Here is a 27,000-nt window from a genome sequence, read left to right as displayed (position 1 = left end):
GGGACACAGCGGAGATGCGCGGGACACAGCAGGGAAAGCCGGGACAATCTTCTAACTGTTCAGGACCACAGGACAGCCCTGAAAAACAGACTGTCCCGTCAAAATCCGGGATAGTTGGAAACTATGGGGCACATTTACTTACCCGGTCCAGTCGCGATCCAGCGGCGCGTTCTCTGCTCTGGATTCGGGTCCGGCCGGGATTTATGAATGTAGTTCTTCCGCCGTCCACCAGGTGGCGCTGCTGCGCTGAAAGTCATCTCATCGCGCCGGAATGCACCACCTCGGACCAGGTGAAGGTAAGCGCTCCCCAAGTGACACTTTTTCGGTTTTTAAATGCGGCGGTTTTTCCGAATACGTTGGGTTTTCGTTCGGCCACGCCCCCTGATTTCCGTCGCGCGCATGCCGACGCCGATGCGCCACAATCCGATCGTGTGCGCCACAATCCCGGGGCAATTCAGGTACAATCGGCGCAAATCGGAAATATTCGGGTAACACGTCGGGAAAACGCGAATCGGGCCCTTAGTAAATGACCCCCTATGTCTTTATACTCTGCAGACCAGGCTACTAGAGGGGTTTTGAATTGTCATCTAGGAGAAAAGTGAGGACAAAAAGCTGCCACTTATTCTGCCCCTGTTCATAACCTGTTCTGAGCCTTTCTCCACCACCATGCACCACCAAGTGCATGCAGATTACTGCAGGTTGGCAGATTACTGCAGGTTGGGTCAGAGAAAAAGGAGGAGCACTTTGATGGTGGCCTTGCTGCACCTCTGTTGAGAAGTCCTGGATAGAGCTGTATGTATTGGTGTATATGACTATGAGTGTATATGAGCATGTATTAGTGTATATGACAGAGTATATATGAGCATGCATGTATATATGACTTTGAGTGTCACTCTTCATTGCAGGAAACAGTGACCAGGTATCCAGGTCTTTTCAGACACATAAAAATAAAAAATATGTATCAATTTTCTTATCTGACCGGAGCTCCAAATGTTCTTTATAATTCTACTTCCTTTTCCAAATATTCAAGATAATTGCCTTCACTTGTGCTTCATTTCGCTCACTGGCACAAATCCGCAGATCCTCCAGATAAGAATAGCCCCCGTTCAGACTGGCACGAATGCGGTTTAGTTCCTCCTATTGATTCCACCGTTCAACACAGCGGACCACTAGAAGAAACATGCACACAAATTGTGTCTTGCAAAAGCCATTTATTAAAAATGACCATGTGTGAGACTGGTGTCCTTTCTATGCTATATGCACATTTTTAAGTGAAGGCAATTATCTTGAATATTTGGAAAAGGAAGTAGAATTATAAAGAACATTTGGAGCTCCGGTCAGATAAGAAAATTGATACAAATTTTTTATCTTTTTGTGTTTTTAATGTTGGGACTTTCTGGATCGGTCCTTGACCGTTGTATAGCTCTATGAGACTTAAAAGCGAAGAGTACAGCACGATACTAAAAGGTCTTTTCAGAGTTGGGTCTCCCGGCATTCTGTACTCAGTTCTGCTACTTAGCAGGGAAGCAGGAACCCTTATGCATCATATAGCATGTATGGTGACGGGAGTGGGTTTGGTCATTGAAACAGGTCCCTTCCATGGACCGAACTTGGCTAGTGTGAAGGCCTAAGGCCCCTTCCACACTCGCATTTTTTATGCGTGAGTTCTGCACATGCTTTTAACGTTCCTAACTCACATTGCACTCTGTCTCATTTATTTCAAGGGGCTTGTTCTTATCTGCATTTTTTTCACGCATACCAAAACCACGTGAAAAATCCAAAAACGCTAATGACTCCTAGAAAAAAAGTGACCAAAAACGCAGGATGTTAGATTTTTACGCACTGGACTCTGACATGATCTACAACGCAAGTGTGAAAGGAGCCTTAGAATTGTGGATGCAATCAATTGTTTAATAAGGTTGTAGATGCTTTTTTTGTAAATTTGCAAACAAAGGCAAATATAGCAGGGTATCAGGGGTAGGTTGGGGGCGCCATTTAAATTTTCACCTCTGGCAGTGAAAAGGCTAGAACTGGCCCTGGTTAGAAGATTTTTTATTGTGAATATTGTCATGGTGCTTATTTAGTGCTGCATGAGATGAACTTGCATTGATACAATTATGAAGCAGTAATACCTCGTTGATGAAAATTTCTTAAACCTTTCCTGGGGGGCGGATATACTAAATTAATTCTGTAATTGATTTTTATCTTCTTCTTGCTGTTTACTATACAGCATAGATACATATGGATCATTACGATTACAGTGATATCCCTTTTGCACAGCTTCTTTATGTATAAAAACTCAGAAGATAGTAATTTTCCTCAAATAAGATGGAGCCATTTTAGTAATTCTTTTCTGGAGATGAGATGCACTTTTTATTGGATATTGATCACTTTTTGATCTCCCTTTATCCTGTTTTTTGTGATATAAATGGGCAAAAATGTTCATTTTTGGTGGGTTTTTTTTCACCATGTGCGAGTATAGTAATGATTTCATTGTATTGTATGGGTTGTTACAATATGTAGTGTCTGTGTAGTGATATTAACTTTTTCTATGTTGAATGAAAATTACATGGGACTTGAACATGTGATCATCTGATTGTTTGTTCAGACCAATACACTGATATACTAATGTATTGCAGTATAGTAGAACAGTGCATAGGCTGACATAGTTCTGCCCATGGCAGAACCAAGCAGGCAGTCAGAGTTGGCAACCCTGAGGTCTTTCATCTGACCCCAGGGTTGCCATGCGGATGATTGTTACCCCTGTACACAGGGGGTGCCGATCACGATGCTGCAGTAATAATGACAGCAGCGTCTTTAAGATCAGAATCACAAGTATTTCGATCTTGGTTGTTGTGCAGAGGCCCGGTCACATACAGAGGCTCTGCCTCTGAGCCAGTGCCATTTTCGGTGCAAAAAACGTGCATATTTGGAAGGGGTGAATATAATTCACAACATGTTCAGATACCCTAAGGGTCATGGCCATGGTGAAGTAGAATTTAAAAATATAGTTTTAAAGCTGTCTGTTATGCCAAACACCAGGTCAGTTACATGAAAAGCATTTCCTTATGTAGATTTTTATCATAAATCTTATACAATGTACACTGAGGATTAACAGTACGGAAATGCCTTTCATGTGACTGACTTGTAACTTATTGCTGTGGATAAAGCTGCGGAAAGGTTGAGGTTGACTTTACGGCATGAGAGGCAAATCCACACCAACAAGCATCCTCTGTGGTCCAATACTGTAGAACATCCATTGTGAAGAGCTGAACCATTAATACCCTACAAGCTTCCTCTATATTTGAAAACATGTTATTATCAAGCATCCTATGTCATATGCCTATGTTGTAACATCACATCTTAAAAATGACTGACTTGTCTTTTAGTCTTAAGGTCATGTTCACACACTGCATTTCTTTATATGGTATTTGATGTGTAGAGGGGGGAAGTACTGTGTATAATTTACTTTAGAAGAGCAGAGATTGGACATGTTTGTTATAGTTGACATTAGGTAAGGAAACCAAAGAGATTATAGCAAAGACAAAAATATGTTAATAGTTCTAAAAGTGATATCCTGTAGCATAGCAAACTGATGTGCACTGTGGATAGTGGATCTCACAAAATGTTGCATGTATGAGGGAAGAAAACAGAAGAAATCACAAGTAATTTTATTTAAAAATGATGAGATGACCTTTCTATTTTTTGGCTCAGTTATTACATATGCAGGATTTTCCCCTAATGGTAACAATCTGAGAGTAGTTGCTTTCATTTCAGCGAGTAAATAATTCTAGTCTAGCTTTAAGTCGCTCCTTGAGCTCTGGAGGCACGGGTTGATTCTGCATCTCTTTCACCTTCAGTATTGTTGCATGTGCTTCATTGAATAGATCTGCCCCAATAGCTTCCACCACTCTTTGCTTCCATGCCGACAACTTGGGTTTATCCTCAAAAACATCAACTCCTACTGCACTTGGCTGTTAAAAAAAATGAATTATAAAAAAAAGAATGTGTATAATAATCAATTACTTAATTGTTGTTTACAATTTTCCAATCTACATTAATCGCAGATTTCTTCTTGCTGTCATTCTATAGTAAGATTTTTTTTTACTGTCAGTGGATACAAATCTGTCCCTGATCATGTCATGTCACACAAGTGCACAGCTGGTTATAACACATCTCTGATGGGTGCACCTGTGTGACATCACATGTCCAGGAACAGATTTCTATTAACAGGAAATAAACAAAGATTCCTTTAGAATGACAGCAAACAGAGATCTAGAAACCCATTAGGAACAGATACAGAAAGTATATTGGATAACTTTTAATTATACATACAATAACATTTAATTTGCTAAGACTGGACATCCCCTTTAAAGAAAATCTACCATCAAAATCAAGAATGATAAACTAGGGACACTGGTGGGCTCCTGGTGGGGTTAACTGAGCCCCTTCATGCTGCAACTTTAAAGGCTGTTACACTGTCTCACATGCCCCCTCTGCTACCTCAGCACTTTTCTCCCTCTGTCTGATATAATCTCACTGCAGAAGAAGAAGTTTCAGCATACAGTGGGAGGGGGAAGTATTCTTGCACACTGTAACTGCCTGGGAATCTACAGCACAGAGGGGCTCTAGTAACGGCCCCAGAGTGCCTCAGATTCTTTAACATAATTATACAATTTGTTTTTAAAAGGAAGGATGCTATGGAAGTGCTATGTAAGTTACAAGTGTCACAGTGCCTGGATCCATGGTTTACTACCAAATCTCGTTTCAGGCTTGTTACTGTTAGCTGCTAAAAAGGCTATTTTAACACAATGGCTAGAGATAGCAGAGATAGAAGCCCAATAGGAGTATAACAGGTTAAGAAGAGATGTAAAAACAGTAACAAATAAAAATAGAAGAAAGGGAAGAGGAGAAAAGGGTAGTGTAGGAAAAAGAGAAAAAGATTTCAATACATGGGATTTATGTAAATCTTTTCCCTTTTGTATGTATTATAAAATAAAGCCGATGGTGAACTACATAAAAAAAATAATATTTAGAGCCTATAATCAGAATGCATTCTAAATATTAGATTGGTGAAGTTCACCACTCTTGAGTGGTCTTAACAATCTGATTAAGAGGGCCTGATAGAAAGCACTTCAGACACTTCCCACTAATATTTGCAAAATCTACCCCATATATGTATGTATCTGATGACGTGTAATCACTGCAGCCTCTAGGACTACTACTCCTCTCCATCCTCCATGTAGGCATAATGTCATTTCATAAGATCAGATACATACATAGGGTCCTAATCCTGCCAATTTTGTGTCCCTGGCAGTCTATTACTAATGTTAACGAGGTTCATTCACCAGCACCTTTTTTTGTGTGAAGGGAGAGATAAGGCATTAAATCCAGCAAACTAAACCTTAACAAAGAAACATATTTATATTTTACTGACCTGCATAATCTCCACAATAGCTACCAAGTCAGCAATGGAGATCTCTTCTCCAGCCAGGAATTGTTTATTCTGAAGAAATGTGTCTTGCAGGGTTGTCATAGTGGCATTAAACTCACAAAGAGCAGGATTTAATTTCTCAGGTGTAGCTTCATGACCAAGGAGATATGGAGTCATGCCCTGGAATAAAAAGGAAAAAGAATATAAGGATTTTCAATATGATAGATCAAATTTCAAAGCAGTATATTAGTTGATGGCAACATGCTAAGTTAACACAAACACTTTCAAACTGTTTATTGAGTTATTAAATGTTAGTAACCTACGTAATGACTTGAAGTAAATTAAACACTAGATATAAATTTAAGATAGCCACCTTCTTCACTTTAGGAGAAGGCACAATTTCCTTCTGTTCTATAGGCTCCATTATTCAGTCAGCCATGCACCCCATGCTGGTGACAGGTTTCAATAGCCTATGATTTGCTGATTTTAAATGTCAGCATTCTGAATCATTGGGGTGCAGCTGCATGTGCCTGTGTCTCTTCATGCCTGCTCAATGCTCAATGCATATGTGGAGTGTGGATTAGATTAGACTGACATAGGCACAGACAGGCTGCAGCTGCTCCAAATTCTCTGGGACTTACAACATGCTGCTTGAAGGGAGCAGGGTAATGTGAATTAAACTTATATGTTTTATACTTATATTTTATATAAACTACTGAAATGATTTGGAATGCCGGCATTTTTTAAATCAGCACAGCATAGGCCAGTGGTGGCGAACCTATGGCACGGGTGCCAGAGGTGGCACTCGGAGCCCTCTCTGTGGGCACCCAGGCCATCACCAGAGATGACTCCAGGTATCTTCCTGCAGTCCCAGACAGCCCAGGACTTGCTGTGCACAGCGCTATTTTAAAGTGACAGAGCTACCTGGGACTACTGAAGGAGAGGGAAGGTGTGGACATATCTGGATTATCATTGTAGCACCTGCTCCGGCCTGACAATTCTTGGACCCTGGAGGGAAGCTACAATGATCATCTAAATTTCTTCTATTTTCTGCTTTATTAGTGTCCTCAGGGTGCTGATATGAATGAAAGTTGTGACAGAGCAGGTAGTATAAACCACTAATTAAATTTCTGTGCTGGCACTTTGCGATAAATAAGTGGGTTTTGGTTGTAGTTTGGGTACTCGGTCTCTAAAAGGTTCGCCATCACTGGCATAGGCTATGTAACCTGTCTCGAGCTAAAGATCACATTCCGGGTGACCAAAAACAGGGGCAAACAAGTTTTTTGATTACATGAAATCACAGGTACTAAACAATCTTGTTTGTGGTCTTGAAGAAGAATTATTCCTTAAATACATCCAAGTCCTTGATCCACTAAACAAGACAACTATACATGTCCTGTTAATATTTCCAAAACATGTATCGCCTGCATGGGAATTATTAAAGAAAAGGCATTTTACCTTGATCCAAAACACTCTTGCAGCATGTGGACGGGTATTTGTGTGTTGCCAAGCAAGGTACTCATCTACACGAGCACGTTTCTGGAGGTCTGCTGGGTACCAGTGATCAGGAGTCTTATACTTTTGAGCTAGATACTGGAGCATTGCAGTGCTGAGAAGAAATGAAAAAATGCAAGTTTTTAAACAAAAAAAAAAACAACAACATTCTTTCTTTTGATCTTGCAGGATTTATGTTCCTTGCGTTGGCCTATTATTTGTTTTGTGTTAACCAATTTAAAATCCTTCAAGTTAATGGCTGTGAAGGTGAACCTGTGGAACACTTAGTAAACAGTCAGTTTGTATGGAATTTGCCTCATCTCTGCACCATGTAATCATCCCCGATGTATGTGTAAAATGTAGCCGTGTGCCGAGGTGCCAAAGAAATGTACCACTGTGTTTATGTAAAATCATATCCATGTGCGTGTATTGGCAAGAGTATTTGCACATATTCACATGTATTGGCCATATTTACTGAACTGTAATAGTATATCCATGTAGTAAGCTTACAAAGATCACTAAACATTTTAGGTGGTAGTTGAAAGATTAAATGGGATCATTCCCATTCCAGCAATTAATGTTATTGTTTGTATTATAAAACGTTATACAATTTACCAATATACTTTCTGTATACATTTCTCATGGTTTTCTAGATCTCTGCTTGCGGTCACTCTGTAGAAAGCTTCTATGTTTTCTTCCAGTGGATAGAAATCGGACCATGGTCACACAGGTGCACAGCTCGTTAGTATCACAGAGAATAATCAGAGCAGTGTGATATAACGAGCCATGCACCTGTGTGACCATGGTCAGATTTCTGTCCACTGGTAGTAAACATAGAAGCTTCCTATAGAATGACAGCAAGTAGAGATCTAGAAAACCATGAGGAATTGATACAGAAACTATATTGGTAAATTGTATAACGTTTTAGAACACAAACAAGAACATTAATTCGCTGAAATGGGAATACCCCTTTAATTCTTATAAAACCCAGGACCTATACTCTGCACTTAGGAAAGGTTTACAGGATAGGTTAACACAAGCAGCAATAGTGGAAGAAGTTTCTGAACAGACTACACTCCATAAATTGGAATCACATGGATTTCTTTTAAGCCCATGAGATGGAATCTCAATACTTCATAAAACCAGTTGTCTGGCAAGGAATCAGCCAAGAGCATCTAAGATTTAATTTACTGTACAATTGTACACAAGCACTTTGGGGCACATATACAAATATGAAATAGTATTGTGTGCTGCTCGTGGTGCTTTGTATCATTGCCCTGTTGTAATGGATATAATCAAAACATAAAGACTTTTATCCTGACGCTGGAGTGCCGAACCGTTCTTTCCATTTCCACAAGATTTACAAATAAATCCACTAGAATTTGCCTACCGTCTATACTTGACTAGAAGCCAAGCTTTTCAGCACAAAAATTGTGCTGAAAAAACCTAACTTTGCTTGTACTCGAGTAAATAAAAAAAATTAACATTGTACTCACCTTTCCAACGCCTTCTCAGGTCCTCATCTTGCTTCTGATGCTCCGGTGCCTCTTTGGGTCCCCTGGCAATGCCGGCCTAGCCCAAAGGCACCAGGGCATCCAAAGCAAGAAGAGGACCTGAGGGGGCGTTGGAAAGGTCTATTGCCTTTAAGGGGGGAAATGTTAGTACATAATAGGGGTTCTCTGACAGCAAGTTTCCCTGCATATACAAAAAAGAAAATACACTTATTTACACTCAAATAGAAGGTCCCTATCACCTTTGACCATGATCTCTTTAGTCAGTGGCTGAGCAACAAGATGTTGCAGAGTCAGTGAAGTATGACAGGTTATTCCAGGTTACAGTGATAAGGGGTGAAAACATCCATAAGGGCGAGAATATGATCCAACAAAATAGATTTTTTTTTCTTACCTCACTCCACCTTTTATCTACTTGAACAGCCTTATAAAATACTAAACATGAATTTTAAGAGTAAAATCTATATTGTACTGATTACTGTGGGGAACCATTATCTCAAACGTACAACCAGCTTTAATGATCAGTAACTAACAAATATAGGGCACAAGTGGACACAATAACCTTTGTAATGTAACTTATCAGAGCAAAGTGCTTCTTTCTGCACTAACTATGCTTCTCTCTTTTCCCTCTCCTTCGTCCCAGGATCTTTTATAACACTGCAGGTTACATATATAATGTTATAAAATGAAGATTACAAGCGTAGATAAATTCCTTCAGATACTTATAACTAATTTAGGGGGGTTAGAAGGGTTTCAGTGACGCCCCCTGAAACACATGTACTTCATTTACATTTAGTTAATTTTATATGTACTGTACAAACATATGCCTGTATTCACGCTGCAGTGAAAATGGTTAATAAAGTTAAAATAAGACTGTAAATTTCCTTCAAGTAACAGGTTTTTCACCTTTCACCCATTGTGAAGTCTCCATCCTTAAGAGCCGGCACTTTGCGGAGTGGATTCACCTTGCCAAAATCATCTGACATCTGTCCTCCTGAAAAAAAAAATGCAAATATTAACACTAAAATCATAAATGACCATTACAGTATCACACAAAATTGAAATGCATTTTAGCATTCTTACAACATACATATAGGTGCTGCCATTTGGTTCCCAATACAATGCGATCAGGCTGCGGCCCGCCCCGGTGGGTGCAGCTTGGTTTGCGTATGCAAACGCAGCCAAGACGGCACATCTGCCATCACCCTAAGGCAAATATTCAGCATCAGTCTATTCATCTCCTCTAGCTGTATAAAATTCTGGATTTTCTATGTCATATACAGCTGAGCAAAATTTAAGAAGAGAATATACACTCACCGGCCACTTTATTAGGTACACCTGTCCAACTCGTTAACAATTAATTTCTAATCAGCCTATCACATGGCGGCAACTCAGTGCATTTAGGCATGTAGACATGGTCAAGACAATCTCCTGCAGTTCTCCCGAGCATCAGTATGGGGAAGAAAGGCGATTTGAGTGCCTTTGAACGTGGCATGGTTGTTGGTGCCAGAAGGGCTGATCTGAGTATTTCAGAAGCTGCTGATCTACTGGGATTTTCACGCACAACCATCTCTAGGGTTTACAGAGAATGGTCCGAAAAAGAAAAAACATCCAGTGAGCGGCAGTTCTGTGGGCGGAAATGCCTTGTTGATGCCAGAGATCAGAGGAGAATGGGCAGACTGGTTCGAGCTGATAGAAAGGCAACAGTGACTCAAATCGCCACCCGTTACAACCAAGGTAGGCAGAAGAGTATCTCTGAATGCACAGTACGTCGAACTTTGAGGCAGATGGGCTACAGCAGCAGAAGACCACACCGGGTGCCACTCCTTTCAGCTAAGAACAGGAAACTGAGGCTACAATTTGCACAAGCTCATTGAAATTGGACAGTAGAAGATTGGAAAAACATTGCCTGGTCTGATGAGTCTTGATTTCTGCTGCGACATTCGGATGGTAGGGTCAGAATTTGGCGTCAACAACATTAAAGCATGGATCCATCCTGCCTTGTATCAACGGTTCAGGCTGGTGGTGGTGGTGTTATGGTGTGGGGATATTTTCTTGGCACTCTTTGGGCACCTTAGTTCCAATTGAGCATCGTTGCAACGCCACAGCCTACCTGAGTATTGTTGCTGACCATGTCCATCCCTTTATGACCACAATGTACCCAACATCTGATGGCTACTTTCAGCAGGATAATGCGCCATGTCATAAAGCTGGAATCATCTCAGACTGGTTTCTTGAACATGACAATGAGTTCACTGTACTCAAATGGCCTCCACACTCTCAATTTCCAGATCTCAATCCAATAGAGCATCTTTGGGATGTGGTGGAATGGGAGATTCGCATCATGGATGTGGAGCCGACAAATCTGCGGCAACTGTGTGATGCCATCATGTCAATATGGACCGAAATCTCTGAGGAATGCTTCCAGCACCTTGTTGAATCTATGCCACGAAGAATTGAGGCAGTTCTGAAGGCAAAAGGGGGTGCAACCCGTTACTAGCATGGTGTACCTAATAAAGTGGCCGGTGAGTGTATACAGTAATTCGTTTGTCTACCAATTCCTACCTAAGGATTTAGTCACTTGTACCACTAGTGTTGCGTTTACATGTACCGCTAGCACTTGGGGGACGTGTCTGGGCCCGATTGCATATGTGTTTCCATTTAAAGGTCTAAATCTTGAGCATTTAAATTAAATGAATAAAAATGTATAAGACAAAAAATAACAGCTCATTCACATGGACGTTTCCGCTGCTCATCTACTAAAAATGCGGATGTGATGTCTGGGATTAGTCCATATTGTATCCGTACGCCATCCGTTATTTTCACACATGCAAAAAAAGTAGATGGGTTTATAATCTACTCCTTGCCCTTCCCAGTTGGTTGTCTAGCAACATTTGAAGAAAAAACACTCTGCATACGAATGTCATGCATGTGCCGTCCATTTTTTTTGCGCATCCATAGACTTGGATGTACGTGATCCGCATGCGAGACACAATAACGCATGCTTCAATTTTTTTCTCAATGTCTGCACATTTGTGAAAAAAATTAACATGTAACATGTTTGCCATTAACACCCGTCTACATGAGCCCTAAATTATACTATTTAGTATACTATTTTATAGTAACATTACCTGGACAACCATCTTCTCCTCGCAAATCCCTCGTGACCATTACTGATCGCATGGGTTACAATGGAAATGCGATCAGGCTGAGCGCCGCCCCCAGACGTCTGCATAGCATTTCTAAATGCAATGTAAATGCCCCATGTGACTGCACCCTAAACATTCAGATAATATTTGTTTTTTTTTCTTGAAAGAATCGGTATCGAGTATTGCAATACTTTTCTGGGTATTGTATCACACTCAAAAATTCTGGTATTGGTGCAACCCTAATAGCAAAGTATCAGTTTTTGTCACAAATACCTTTAATTCGTTATAAAAAAAAAAAAGATAATTTGCTTTCAGTTAGTGTTAGACCCCTGTTACACAAAGGTATGATTTCTCCTGTCCTGTACTTCTGTGTCATATAAATCTGTATATAAGTGACGTTTTTCATCTGTATGTGCACGTATGCCACTGTGTCTATACCGTATCTGTTTAAAATACGATGAGCTGGTGGATGAGGTCTAGCTGATGGATAGTTGACTATTGGTTAGCTGACAAAATGCACCTCCCCCTGGTTCTGGTCCCCCTGCATACTGCACGTATATATATGGCAGCATACGTTGCACAACCACATGCATCCAAAACATTTCATAGACTTCCATTGGACAAAATGAAACGAAAATACTGAAGAAAATAGGACATGCTGTATATAGGACATCACTCACAGTACGCTACAGTGGACAATAAGGCCATGTAAAAGGATGACCATATTGCCCATTGAAATGAAGCCATATGGTACCTGTTATGAAAACATTCTTTTTCATTATTTTGACCATTTATTTTTAATTCCAACTATCCGTTCAAATAACAAAGTCTAAAGCATGGTGTAAAAAACGGATATTAATAGATACCACTAAGTCTCTTTAATGGGAATTCAATTGGAAAAAAACAGATCGGACAGTGCTTTTTTTAATCTGCACTGGTAAATGAAGATCTACGGTAGTTTTTATGATCGATTTTTTTTATGATCGATTGTGTTTACACATTCAGTTTTTCTGATGCAGTTTTGGATGTCCAAACCAGGAGTGCAGTTAAAAATTAGCAGGAATAGTGGATCTCAATTACCGTATATACTCGAGTTTTTCAGCACAAAAAATTTGCTGAAAAACGTCCCCTCGGCTTATACACGAGTCAATACTGTTGTAAAAAATAATTAAAAATGGACTAAAAAAAATAAACTTATTTACTCACCCTCCAGTGGCCCCGATGCGCAGCGCTGCTCCCCCGATGTCATCGCGACTCCTCTTCTTGCTTCCGCGCCATCTTCTGTCTTCTTTAACATTGTGCTGGGCGCCGCCATTGTTCTTCTCCCGTGCGGCGCCTAGTATGACGTCAGCAGCGGTGCGTCATACTAGGCGCCGCACGGGAGAGAACAGTGGCGGCGCCCAACACGATGTTAAAGAAGACAGAAGACGGCGCAGAAGCAAGAAGAGGAGCCAGGAAGCCAGAAGAGGAGCCGCGATGACATCGGGGGAGCAGCGCTGCGCATCGGGGCCACCGGAGGGTGAGTAAATACGTTTTTTTTTAAATTCTGGGCTGACTGTATACTACTGGGGGCACGCTGTATACTACTGGAGGACAGCCTGGGGTGGCTGTATACTACTGGGGGCAGGCTGGGGTGGCTGTATACTACTGGGGGCAGGCTGGGGTGGCTGTATACTACTGGGGGCAGGCTGGGGTGGCTGTATACTACTGGGGGCAGGCTGTACACTACTGGGGGCAAGCTGTATATTATAGGGGGCTGGCTGGCTATATACTTGGCTGGGTCTGTGACCACTGCATTTCCCACCCTCGGCTTATACTCGAGTCAATAGGTTTTCCCAGTTTTTGGTGGTAAAATTAGGGGTCTCTGCTTATACTCGAGTATATACGGTATGTGTTCTTAACCAATTATGACTCACATCTGCTTTTGGCTTCAAAAACTACATCAGAAAAACTGAACATGGGAATGAACCCTAAACCAGAATAGCCTGCTTTAATGAATGAGTAGTGGCAGAAAATGTGCAAAGAGGATCAATTAAATGCAGCAGGTGTTTTAGGACTAAATTCACACCCAAGGGAGTGCTCAGGCACAGATCATGATGCAATTGTGATCTTAGCTTCATAAAGGAGGAACAATACTGGAAAAGCAAGCTAACAGGAGCTAGAGGTAATTTCTTCTGTCACTGCATATTGAGAAAGAAAAGAAAATAGGAGTTCAAGTTCATAAATTAAGTAAAATAATATTTTAGCACGCTCTGGAAGTGACAGAATGGTTTGGAGAAGTTTGGAATTTGCAATAAAGATGTGCACAGTTTCATTGAAACGTACATTGTAAAGTATATATCCAAAACTAAAGGATTCCAGACATGCTTAGCTTTATCAGGGGTACATCCAAAAGTTATGTACAGAATGTTAGTCACCAGTACAGGGTGTGACACTGTAAAACAAGGGGAATGAGACATGCCATGACAAAAATTCACAGAGCAGATTACCCTATGCTCCAGATTTCAACCCAGAACAGGCCAAGCTATGCTGCGGGTTTACTTACCCCTTAGCTTCTACTACAAAATGGCCATTTTCAAATTGCATTTAGAAACGCAATTCAAGAGCAGTGGGAAGGAGTTTCTTCCAATCGCATGATGTGTTGTGCCTAAAAACTTGAAATTGGAATGAGCAACATGTATTTACTCGTAAACCAAGCAAAACATGGGGCGCTTGTTACCAATCACAAAAGCTTTAGGGTGAAGACACGTGTGGCGTTTTTAGGCTGTTTTTGGTTAGTGCGTTTTCAGATCGTTAAAAACGCACGCGTTAAAAAATGCATCCGTTTTTGAAAACGCATGCGTTTTTGTCCGTTTTTAACTGCGCAAAAAATCGGAAAACCGGACAAAAACGCATGCGTTTTCAAAAAACCGCATGCATTTTAAAAAAACTGATGTGTTTTTTAACGCATGCGTTTTTAACGATCTGAAAACGCACTAACTAAAAACGGCCCAAAATGGCCTAAGAAAGCCACATGTGTCTTCACCCTTAGTAGAGCATCTGAGATTGTGCCTGAGAAAGCTCCTCCTTACAGGCTCTGAATTCCGTCACAAAACGCAATTCATACGCTGTGTGTGAACAGAGCCTCAGTGTTTTCTGTTGTTCTCCCTACGGACAAACAGGGCTGATTTCTACCGCACAAGGATCTACAAGAACATGAACATTTCATCCTTCTTGTGGATTTTCTTTTCTGGTGCAAACAAATATCCAATTCAGATTTCATTCAGTTCTTTCATTTGTACTGCATGCAGAAAGTAGATCGATAATATCAGGGTGGATCTAGCTATAGAATCCATAAAATCATTAAAATGTAAACATACACTATATTGAATTTTTCACAAAACATCAGAAAGACATTAGATCACTTCCTTCTCTTCTACCTGCCAGGTCAGGTCAGGGCAAGCAGGTAAGTAACTTTGCTGTCTTACTTCACTTCTGAACTTACCTTTGAAAAGGAGCACCTCATAGTAGTTGAAGGGGATATTGTTGGCCTTGGCGAAGATATACACAGATCTACATGGCTGGGAGAGCAGGTCCAGGAACAGAGTGAGGTCTGACATGATAACAATTCCCTTGCAAGACTTCAGCACAGCTCACACCCTGCAGCAAGTGAGAGGCTCAGCAAAGGGTCGCTGCTTTTTCCTCTACAGCCCCGCCCCCTACATCACAGCCCCGCCCCGTCACAGTAACTTGTGTCCTACCTTGTTACTCCGCACTTCTCATGGCTGATAAGTAGTGAGGATGGTGTGGGACTGGAAACCTGCGTCTCTGTACAAGGTCTTACTATGTAGCAGGTTCGGATTAAGACTGCCATAAGCCTGGATGAATATTATAACCCCTACAAGTCTGGAATTCACTTCTTACGAGAATCAAGCTTCTTGTGGAATGGAGGATCTGTCCCTTCTGCCTGCTTTCAATGGGTGGTCATAGGAGCTTTGGGGGACCTTCAAAAGTCCTGAAATGGACATGTGTAATAAAAATAATAATATTGAGAGCGGGAACAGATGTACAGCATTTTATGGGTTAAGGTCTTTCTTAGGGTGATGGCACACGTGGCATTTTTGGCCTGTTTTTAAGCAGTCCGTCAAAAAAACACATACGTTTTTGACCAGTTTCAAGGTGATGGCATATGTGGCGTTTTGCCTAAGGTGATGGGACATGTGGCGTTTAAACGCGTTTTTGGCTCGTTTTTAAGCAGTCCGTCAAAAACCGCATGCATTTTTGACCAGTTTCAATTAAGATAATTGGTCATACCTGTCAAAAACGGATGAGTTGACGGATTGCTTAAAAACGGGCCAAAAATGCCATGTGTGCCATCACGCTTAGTGTAAAATTTGGATGATTGCTTTGGAAACCATGGGCCCCCTTGCTCTGGGCTACCACCCAAATGTTATAATCCACTTTCGCAAAGTGCCAATGCGACAATTTAAGCAGTAACTTATTACTCCTTGCTTTCACAGGTTTAAATGGTATAGGCACCTGAGGACACCAATACAGTAGAAAGAAGGAGAAGTTTGGATTATCATTGTAGCTTCCTTCTAGGGTCCTGGGCTGTCTGGGACTGCAAGAGGCCTTGAGGCCTGTCTGGCAAACTCTACCCTGGGGTGATGGCAAGGGTGCCCATATAGAGGGGTCTGAGTGCCACCTCTGGCACCCGTGCCATAGGTTCGCCACCACTGCCATAGGCAATAGAAAAACGCTGCGGAAGGCTGAAATAGGACCTGTTCAAAAATGTGCAGCTAACGCAGTCAGAAACGACACAACCTTCACACAAAAAAATATTCATTGAGAAATAATTAGTTTTGAGTGAAATAAACAGAACGTTAAGAACCCTGTAGAACCATTAAAATAATGAACACTTTTTTTTAAAGATTATTTTAAAAAAAACGAATAACAGTAGGAAGACACAAATGCCAATTATAATACATCTGAAGCTGTCTGCAATATAGAGAATTGGGTAAAAGGTTAAAAAAAAAAGTTAAGACCTGCATTATAGTTTCCATCAAAATGTAACCAAATGCAGGGGACAGCCTGTATTCAGGATATTATAACTGATCTTTCTGTAAATTCTTACAATTAACTACAACACATCTGAGGCAGCTGCTTCCCCGTGTGTCCATGGATACAGCAATAGACTCATGAATCAGATAATATACTGTAGCAATGTTGGCAAGGCTATGCAGAGGCACAATGCCCCCTTTCCAGTGGCTTCATTCCTTTGATTTTCCCTCACTCTTTTATCTATTTGGGGATTTAACACTTACAGGACGCAGCCCTTTTTCGTTTTTGCGTTTCTGGTTTTTACTCCCCTTTTCGGTTCACAGAGATGTATTAGGGCTTATTATTTGCGGGACAAATTGTACTTTTTAGTAGTGTCATTTAATATTTGATGCAATGTACTTGAAAGCTGGAAAAAAATTCCAAGTGCAGTGAAATTGGCAAAAAAACCACATTTGTCGCATTTTCTTGTGGGCTCTATTTTCACGGGTTTTATTCTGCGCTCCAAATGACACTTTATGACTCTTTATTCATTGGGTCACTATGATCACAGGGATATCAAATTTATATAGGTTTTCTTAGGTTTTAATAGCTTTTAAGAAATTGAAATCTTTTGTACATAAAAAAAAATTTCCATTTTGGAATTCTTTGGTGCACGGACCTATGTAAGGTGTTATTTTTTGTGGTATGTGCTGGCGTATTAACTGATATCAATTTGGGACCTGTATAACTGTTAGATCATTTTTTATTTAAATATTCGTGGATGGTTAGTTAACTGATTTAGACACCATATTGACTTTTGTGCAAATTGCAGACCATATAACGCAACATGTATGTGATGTTACTTTAGCGATGCAATATTTGTGAAAATGCTACACAACAAAAAAGGGGGAAAGTGTGCACCAAAAATAGCTCAGACGACACTATATGCAAAAAGTATTGTAAACTTTATTCATTACCAAACAAGATACATATGACACACAATTAAAAACATCTAAAACATGTAATATACATACATATCAACTGGTTACCAAGGTGCAGGTCGACCCAGTGAAGACCCCTGCTAAGTCCCCCTGTGGTGGACTGAAATCCTACCAACCAAAATGTATAGAGGAATGCCAAATCTCAACAAATAAAAACATCAGTAAATAGTAACAGTGCATCCCTGAAAATTCATGAATCCTGTGAACTGCCAAAGCATAAATCAAGTATCAAAAGGAGTAAATAAACCTGAAAGTGCAAGTGCATGCAATGTGCCAATAATACCCAGGTATAGCAACTAAAGTGCTCTCATAAGGCTGGCAATCAGGCGGTAGGGAAATGCAGGGGTAATGACCTCCCCACGCGTATCGTCGTCCTAGACGACTTCCTCAGGGGTGAATAGCCCAAACAAAAACAGACTCACCTTAAATAGCAGCGAACCCCCCACTCCCACACAGAAATGAAGGCATCTGTTACCGCACGTAGCTGAGTACACCTGCAGTTTCCAAGTGCCGGAAGTAAGCGTATTAAGTCAAAGAGACAAAAGATTCACTGCGCATGCGCATCCCCGGCTGGGGTATCACATGACGACGGTAACTAGGTGATCAGACAAACAGGAAATAAGTACACTGTTTAGATACTGGTCGTATGGTACTGCACATATGGCGGATTACAGTAAGAGCACTATTTAAGGAATGAAAATGTTCACCCTTAACATGTATTATGCGCAATACTCAATAAAATATATTGAATATTGTACTTTATCCCTGTAGTGTTGGATTACTCATACTATATACTGTAATTCTACTGTATTGTAGTATATAGCAATATTACTTGTGATCTCTAATAGCCTTCCATCTGCTGGCTATAAGATCTCCTTACACATGGCAAGCCTACAAGTCTCATTGAGACTGTAGGCTGCCATGGCAACCGATCGCCACCCTCCAATGATGTTACGTTTGCAATCAGCCATCCAAGATGGCGGCCCCCATGAAATGGCAAGTTAGGTGCTCGACCGCGGCACTTAACAGGTAACTGCCTCAATTGGTGCCATCACCGACTGCGGCAGTAACAGGCGGGTGGCAGCTGTATTATGCAGTCGAAACCTGCTGTGTATGGAGAGAGCTCAGCCCCGCAGCACCAGGACGTTATTGTACGTCCTGGTGCCCATAGGGGTTAAAGAGTTTATATTAATTCTACAAATGACTGACCTTGTGTCAATGTTTTTTTTAAGATGGTATTCTAACCAATATGTGTGACCCACAATAATGGGCAATTTTAGAGCCAATTGTGTGACTGTCAACACCATCAACACTGGTTTGGATAAAAAAAAGTCTAATACCAAAAACTGCTTTAACCCCTTAATGACCGCCCTATCATGATATACAGCACATGTAGGGCGGTGAGAAGAGATCATTAAAACCTGCAATTTAGCTAATATTTACAGGTTACAAAAGTGGTAATGTTGATATTAGCTATTACCTATGTTGATATGTTAATGAGGGGGCTGGGTTTATTGGTCACATGATTACCAATGGGAACTGAAGTATTTAGAGTCCTTAGAAACTGAAATGTACATATTTTTGCTAATTAAACAAGAAAAACTTAAATATCACATGGGCATAACTATTCAGATCCTTTGCGGTGACACTGATATTTAACTCACATGCTGTCCATTTCCTTCTGATCCTCCTTGAGATAGTTTTACTCATTCATTGGAGTCCAGCTGTGTTTAAACTGACACCTCACAGCTCACAGTGCATGTCAGAGCACATGAGAATCATGAGGTCTAAGGAACTGCCCAAGGAGCTCAGAAGAACCGCAAGATCACTGAGGTTGAACTCCATAGATGCAGTATGTAGATAGGAGAAAGTTTCACAAAGTCAACTATCACTTCAGGCCTCCACCACTCGGGGCTTTATGGCAGAGTCTGTCGACGGAAGCCTCTCCTCTACATTTGAAAGCCGCATACAGTTTGCAAAAATACATGAAGGACTATGAGAAATAAGATTTTTTGGTCTGATGAGAGAAAGATTGAACTTTTTGGTGTTAATTTTAAGCGGCATGTGTGGAGAAAACCAGGCACTGCTCAACATCTACCAAATACAATCCCAGTGACACATGGTGGTGGCAGCATCATGCTATGGGGGTGTTTCAGCTGCTGGGACTGGACGACTGATTACAACTGAAGGAAAGATGAAAGTGGCCAAGTACAGAGATATCCTGGATGAAAACTTGAAGCACACATGAAGTATATTTTCTATATTTTCCTATTGATAGACTGGTCTGTTCTATTTATAAATTATATATACATACACATTTATTACATTTAGTAAATACAAGCGTTTTAACATTGTGTATTATTTTACACTATGTCCAATTGTCTGTGCTGTGGGAGGAGGGTCCTTGAATGTTGCAATAGTGTGACATACCAGGATTCCACCAATATAAAAGAATGTGAACCTATACAAACATTGCTAAAATTGCTAAAATTAATACAGTTTGTTAGAACATTTTGCAAACATTAAACAGTGAGGTTGATACATAGAACTGAATGCAGTATATTTGAAAGGAATGAACATCAATGCTTCCCTTGATGCATCCTTGATGCATCTCAGGTGTCAGGCTCCAGGGGTAGTGGACCCACTAGACTACCTTGCCCGATGACACAAGCCGACACCTGGGACCAGAGTCTAATTGGCACCCGGTCTTCACCAGAGCCTGCCGCAAAGTGGGTTGGACTTGCTGCGGCATGGTACCAACCAGGTCGTTCCACAGGTGTGACTTTGTCCACGGTGGCAGCCAAGGCAAGGTACAGGAATGTAAGGCAAGTTCATGGTCGGGGACTTGCAGGAGACCAAGAGGTTCAGGATCAGCAGAGGAGCGTAAACGGGAACAGGTCTGGGGTCACAACAGGAGGTTAATAAACTGGCACATGGCAAAGGAATAAGATTTCTCGACGGCATGAAGCACAAATGGCCATAAAGCTGGACGGCATAAAGCATGCACACTGGGAAGCCAGGATCGGAGCAGGAGTGTGGAGAGGTGAGTGATGCCAGGGTGAGTGGGCGACACGGAGAGGGGCATGGGTGCGTCTGTGAACCGGGAAGTGGGTCACAGTAGCACCCGTGACAGTACCCCCCTCCCCCTTTGGCCTCCCCCTCTTCTGGGTCTAGAGAAACCTTTGCAGGAGGCTACGGTCCAGGATGTTATCCTCTGGCTCCCAAGATCTCTCCTCAGGCCCTAACCCCTTCCAGCCAATGAGAAAAAAACGCTTACCTTTCACTGTCTTCATGTCCAGAACCTCCTTTACCACAAATACATCAGAGGAGTCAGCCTCAGGATCAGGAGGAGGAGGTTGCCGAGAGAAGCGGTTTAAAATGACAGGTTTAAGGAGAGACACACGGAAGGAGTTCGGATGCGCATAGTTTGAGGAAGACAGTGTTTATACCCCACACTGCTTTAATGCGCTTCATCACCTCGGCCTGGGACTTGGTGCAGGCAGAGGCCCCAAGTAGAGTCTGTTCCCAGATTGATTTGAGGTCTCGCACCCACTATTCTACCGCAGGAACATCCGAGTGAACGGACAGAGGAAGAGGTTGCCGTAGAATTTGTCCATAGACAATTAAAAAAGAAGCTGCACCAGCAGACTCAGAGTCCAGGGTGTTATAGGAGAACTCTGCCCACGGCAACAGGTTGGACTAAATATAACAGGCCAAAGTTTGGTTCATCCTTTCCACTTAACCATTTGGCGGTGGGTGGCTGTGGGTGATAAGCGGAAATAAAGTCCAAATTGACTTGCAGCTGGCTACAAAAAGATTGCCAGAACTTAAAAACAAACTGAACCCCTCGATCCGAAATAATGTGCTGATGAAGTCCATGAAGCCGGAAGATGTGATGGAAGAACAGACTGGCAAGACAAGTAGCAGATGGAAGACCTGAAAGAGGAACAAAATGGGACATTTTGGAAAACCGGTCAGTCACCACCCAGATGATGGTATTTCCAAAGGAAAGTCAGAGGGTTTGTGATGAAGTCCATTGCCATGTGCGACCACGGGCGGCTGGGTATCGGTAATGGCAGTAGCAGACCAGCTGGTTTGAGGCGAGATAGCTTATTAGCTTATTAAGGGCACAGGAAGTGCAGGAACCCACAAAATCCCGTGCATCTTTGACCAGGTCTGGACACCAATAGAAACGGGAAATGAGGGCCACAGAGCGCTGCACCCCAGGGTGCCCAGCCACACAGAAGCAATGTCCCCAAGTCAATATGCTTTTTCAAAGTGCAGGTCGGACATAAGTCTTGCAAGGGGGAAGCTGGCGAAGATCCACCAGAGCAGCAACAACCAGTTGTTCAGGAGAAATAATATGCTGAGTAGCCGGTTCCTCTCCAATCATCAGAGGCACATTATTCTCAGCAGGATGGAAGTGGATCAGGCGGTTAAAACGTTAAAAGACGAGTAACCAACGGGCTTGCTTAGGGTTGAGACGTTGAGCAATCTGGAGATATAGGAGATTCTTATGATCTGCATATATGCAGACCCGATGGTGAGCTCCCTCCAGAAGATAACGCCACTCTTCCAGGGCAAGTTTGATGGCCAGCAGTTCTCTATCTCCTATGGAGTAAGTCTTAGAAAAAAAGCCACATGTGAGACAAGTGCCTTTAGACCCTTTCTGGGTGAGCACCGCCCCTGCTCCTACTGAGGAGGCGTAAACTTCCAGATGAAAAGGCTTCTCTGTATCAGGCCGAGTGAGAACAGTAGCTGAGGCAAAGGCGGATTTTAATCTTGAGAAGGCTTCTTCAGCCACTGTAGACCAGAGACAAGGATTGGCGTCCTTCTTGGTGAGTGCCACAATAGGAGACACAAGAGTGGAGAAGTGCGGGATAAACTGCCAGTAATAGTTCGCAAAGCCCAGGAATCTCTGTATTGCATGTAGACCCTCCGGACGCGGCCATTGGAGAACAGAAGACAACTTGGCAGGATCCATTTGGAGGCCTCTGTCAGAGTTAATATAGCCTAGGAAAGGAAGGCTCCGCTGGTGAAATTGGCATTTCTCTTGTTTGGCGTAGAGACGGTCCCGAGACGGACTGAAATGGACTTGCAGTACGTGGGACTGGTGGGACTCTAGATCCGGAGAGAACGCCAGAATGTCGTCAAGATAGAACACGACACGGGTATAAAACAGATTCCTGAAGATGTCGTTGACGAATCCTTTAAATACGGCTGATGCGTTGCACAGTCCGAATGGCATTACCACATACTCGAAATGTCCATCGTGAGTGTTAAAGGCAATCTTCCACTCGTCACCTTTGCGAATCCGGATGAGGTTGTAGGTCCTACGAAGGTCCAGTTTGGAGAAGACCTTGGACCCACGCAGGCGATCAAAGAACTCTATGTGATCAATGACAACGCATAGCGGTTCTTAACCTTGATCTTATTACGACCCCGATAATCAATGCATGGACAGAGTGACCCATCCTTCTTGTTCATGAAGAAGAAGCCATCGCCCGCCGGGGAAGAGGAGATACGTGTAAATTCCCTCTACAGATTCTCTTTGAAATATAGTCTGACATTGCTGCAGTCTCTGCAGCCTCCCAGCAGGAGGGACAAGGAAGAGCGTTGCAGCGTGAAGGACAGTCTAATTAGACCCAGTCCCGCTCTAATCCGCACCACCAGCAACAGGTGGTGGTTTCCCTCTGTATCTGAGTCTCAGATACAGGGGAAAACTTGTAAGAGTAAAAAAATAAAGTAAAAAAAAAAAAACCTCATAAAAAGTAAAAATACTAATATTAATAAAAATACACTGACATTTCTCCATAGCAAAAAAAAAAAATTCCCCAGCTACACTACAAAAAATATCGCCTTAGTCACCCCGTTTGCCCGAGACTATACATATTATATATCAGAACAACCAAACCAAAATAGGGAATACATTAATAATGTTCATTTTGAGTTAATTTGAAAATAAAAAAAAAAAGTTCTATAAATTACACAAAAAGCATTTTTCTAATTTTAACCCCATATAAAGATGGAAAATGTTTAAACTTTTATTTCCTTTTTACCTAGCTCTACGTGTCCCGAAAAAACAGCACAAAAAATTATAAGGTAGCATGCAAAAAAAAAAAGTTATGGCCCTTAAACTGGCGCTTACAAAATTTCGGAAAAAATGGCGAGTCATTAGAGCCTTTTCAGGCTGCGTCACTAAGGGGTTAAGTCTGTAAGTAGGGGACTGTCTTCATAATATTTTCACAGCATTTTTTACACATTATTTAGTGCTTTATTGTAACTTGTTTCCTAGTCTCATAAGCCCACAGAGATGTTTGGTTTGTGTTAATCTAAATTATTTTGCAGTGATGTGAATGGGTGTTCTACTGTGATTATGACACAATGGGGATTGCAAAAATTCAGCTGGGATGATGTCACAGTATGGCTTCCCTGTAATCTACTATGATGTCAGAATAATGCTGCCCAAGGGTAAGTTGTGAAGGAATGTGTTTTTTCATGGTAACATAACACTGATGTTAGTCTGATTTCACTGGGAATGTATTGGCCAAGCTTCTAGTAGGAAAGTTCTGTTTACATATGTATGGTACTTTCCAGGGTTCTAATGTTACACCACCAATGATCACATAACACATTTGGTGACCTTGATTCCTCTGTGATAATTTTACAATGGTTCTCACTTGATTTCTTTATGAGATGATTTTACAATGGTGCTGTTACTGGATAGAATAACAGTGATATCACAACAGGGTGGGTCTGTACTTTTATGTCTAAATTTAAGATGAATTGATGTTGAAGTGTTGGTCAACTTGAAGTGGTGATGTAAACCTAGTGTGCTGGTTTTTACTGTAATAATTTTGCAATGGTGCTTGTCTGGCTTCTACTATATTGGAATAATATTACTGGTCTGGGTCCTACTGTGATGCTGTCACAATGGCATTAGTGAAAGTCTACTCGGAACGTGGTGCTGGGTTTATGGTCCAATTGCATGAAGTTATAGTGGTTCTTGTATGGTATTCAAGGCAATTTTCCCTTGCTGATATCACAATTGTACTGCTTTGTGTTTCTATGTGTAGAATTCAGTATAGTCCGGGTGATTCTAGCCTTTTTGCTGCCTGAGGCGAAACTTGAAAATGCCCCCATATGCAAAGTCTCAGCCCCAGCAGTACACAGGCTTGACAACCCAAAAAAAATAAAAATCTTGTACTCATCGTCGAGCTCCAGCCCCGAGCCCCGCAGCATCCGCCTTTTCTCCCACTGGCCGCTGCGTCTTATGAATAGCGACACAGGCTGGCATATGTGATTATGTCATGCCAGCACATATACCTGCTGTTTCGCCCATTCACGCAAGAACTTGACTTGAATGTTATTTCTCTGTTATGTCTTATTTTGTCCCCCATAATTTGCAAACCTCTGTGGAATATGATGGTGCTATATACATAAAGATTTATGGCTGATGGGGGGACAAATTTAGGCCATAATTAACTAACGTCTATTACTGAACTATAACAGCTGTTGAGGGTGCTTGCACATTAAAGGACTCTTATAGTAGAGTAGGACCACTAAGAAGTTCAGTTACATTCAGTTTTTCAGATGCAGTTCTCCAAAGCAGGACTAGAGTGAAAACAAAGGAGGAACAGCTTCTCTCAATTATATGTTCTCACCTATTATGATCCACAACTGCTTTTGGCTTCAAAAACTGCATCTGAAAAACTGATTGTGTGAATGCACCCTCAGGACTCCTGTTTTTATAACTGTATATGTCGCGATTGCAGCAATATATAATATATAATTCTAATTAGCCTAGGACGCTCCAGCTACTTCACCTGAGCGTCTCAGGGCGCCCATCACCTGCTCTTTGGATTAAACGGGGGGAGTGAATAAAATAAAATACTAGGCACTCTGATCCACGTCACCGGAGAGCCCCAAGCTAATTATAATAATTTTATAACTCTATATTGCCACAATCACGAGATATAGAGTTATAATAAAAGACGTCTTGAGGAACATCTTTCTTCATGACCTTCTTAGTAGGACAACTTTACGATCAGTAAAACTGATAGTAGTTGTCCTTTAACAGTGTGGAGTTGAATGCACCTATGCGGGACAAGCACCCTAAAACAGCTGTCAGTGCTTCAATTTAGCCATTGTTATGGTCTGAAAATATATAATAATAATAATAATAATAATAATAATATATTTTTCATGAAGAAACGTGATGTCTAAGTAAACATACCATGTTGTCCACATCTGCCTTTCCCTTCTCATCATTTTAGCAGCACCTTGGCTCCATTTCTCCATTTGTATCTTCCACTGCCTATATTTTATACTATGACATACTAAATGAGCAGCTAGCGACAGCTGTAAACAGAAGTATACTTATGTTCAGAACAAAACTTCCACTTAAAATGCTTTTTAAAGGGATTTCAGACCGTTACAGCATCTCTTTCTAAGGCCTATTGACCATGACAGGTTAAAATGTCATTTCCTGATGACGGGTTCCCTTTAAACATTGCTCAGCCCTGAAAGACATGTCCAGTTGTAGGACCATGGAACCCAGGGACAGACTGGTCCATGCCCATTTGCTAGGGGTGCAAAATGGCCTGATTGGCTGCTCATGAAGCAACATGTCCTGGTCAGGCAGAGCTGCAGAACAGAGGACACCAAACCCAAAGTATGGTCATCTCTAGTCTCAGGTCCTTAGTTGAAGTTTTAGTAAAGGCTCCTATACAGATTAGATGAAAGTCTTCTAAAGTGGCTGATTTAGACTAAAACAATTGCTCATTGGGAAAAAAAACCCTGAACTATTGTTAACTCAGATTGATGCAGACCAAAGGTGATGAAAGAAAGGTCAACCTTTTTGGAAATGTTTGTCTCAGGACTGCCAAGTGTCAGGAGTGCCTGTGTAAACTGAATTATGAATGTAATGTTATGTTGATTGTAGTAACGTTTGTCCCTCATGTACAAGGCTTCAATGACCTATAATATTTAGCATTTGCCATATGCTATAGAGTTTTTTTTACTGTATACAAGACTCCTGGAGGACACTCTAACAGGTTTTCTTTTTAAATTTTAGCTGGAGCATTTATAAGAGTCCCAGTTACAGGGGGAAACTACCCCTTGCAATCATGTGAACGTTAAAGCTTTAAAAGAAAAATAACCATTGTTTAGTCTGTAAAATAATTAAATCATGTTATAAATTGATTTGGGGGTTATTTATTGCAGCTTGCACACCACTAAAATTGGCGTAAAAGTTCTGAAATTGTTACAATTCCTGGTGCATGTAATGACGTAATTAGTTGTAGAAGTCTTCATTCGTGGATGTTTGTCTATTCAGCATTTAGATTGTTAGAGAGACTAAAACCAAGAAAAAAGCGCTATGTGAGCTTGGA

At 41.4% G+C, this 27,000-nt stretch overlaps 1 protein-coding gene across 1 annotated transcript; it reads right to left on the bottom strand.

The window, feature by feature from the left end:
- Window positions 1-3,656: 3,656 nt before the first annotated feature.
- LOC140126094 (glutathione S-transferase theta-1-like) lies at window positions 3,657-15,255 on the bottom strand. Its single transcript, XM_072145203.1, has 5 exons — window positions 15,073-15,255; window positions 9,346-9,433; window positions 6,893-7,043; window positions 5,438-5,614; window positions 3,657-3,974 (listed from the first exon to the last, which is right to left on the bottom strand). The coding sequence occupies exons 1-5, from the start codon at window positions 15,185-15,187 to the stop codon at window positions 3,774-3,776; spliced, it is 732 nt and encodes a 243-aa protein (XP_072001304.1). The 5' UTR covers window positions 15,188-15,255; the 3' UTR covers window positions 3,657-3,773.
- Window positions 15,256-27,000: the final 11,745 nt, after the last annotated feature.

The sequence above is a fragment of the Engystomops pustulosus genome, chromosome 1 (genome assembly GCF_040894005.1).
Source record: "Engystomops pustulosus chromosome 1, aEngPut4.maternal, whole genome shotgun sequence".
In the NCBI taxonomy this organism is placed as follows: domain Eukaryota; kingdom Metazoa; phylum Chordata; class Amphibia; order Anura; family Leptodactylidae; genus Engystomops; species Engystomops pustulosus.
This window is presented reverse-complemented; position numbering and strand designations above follow the sequence as displayed.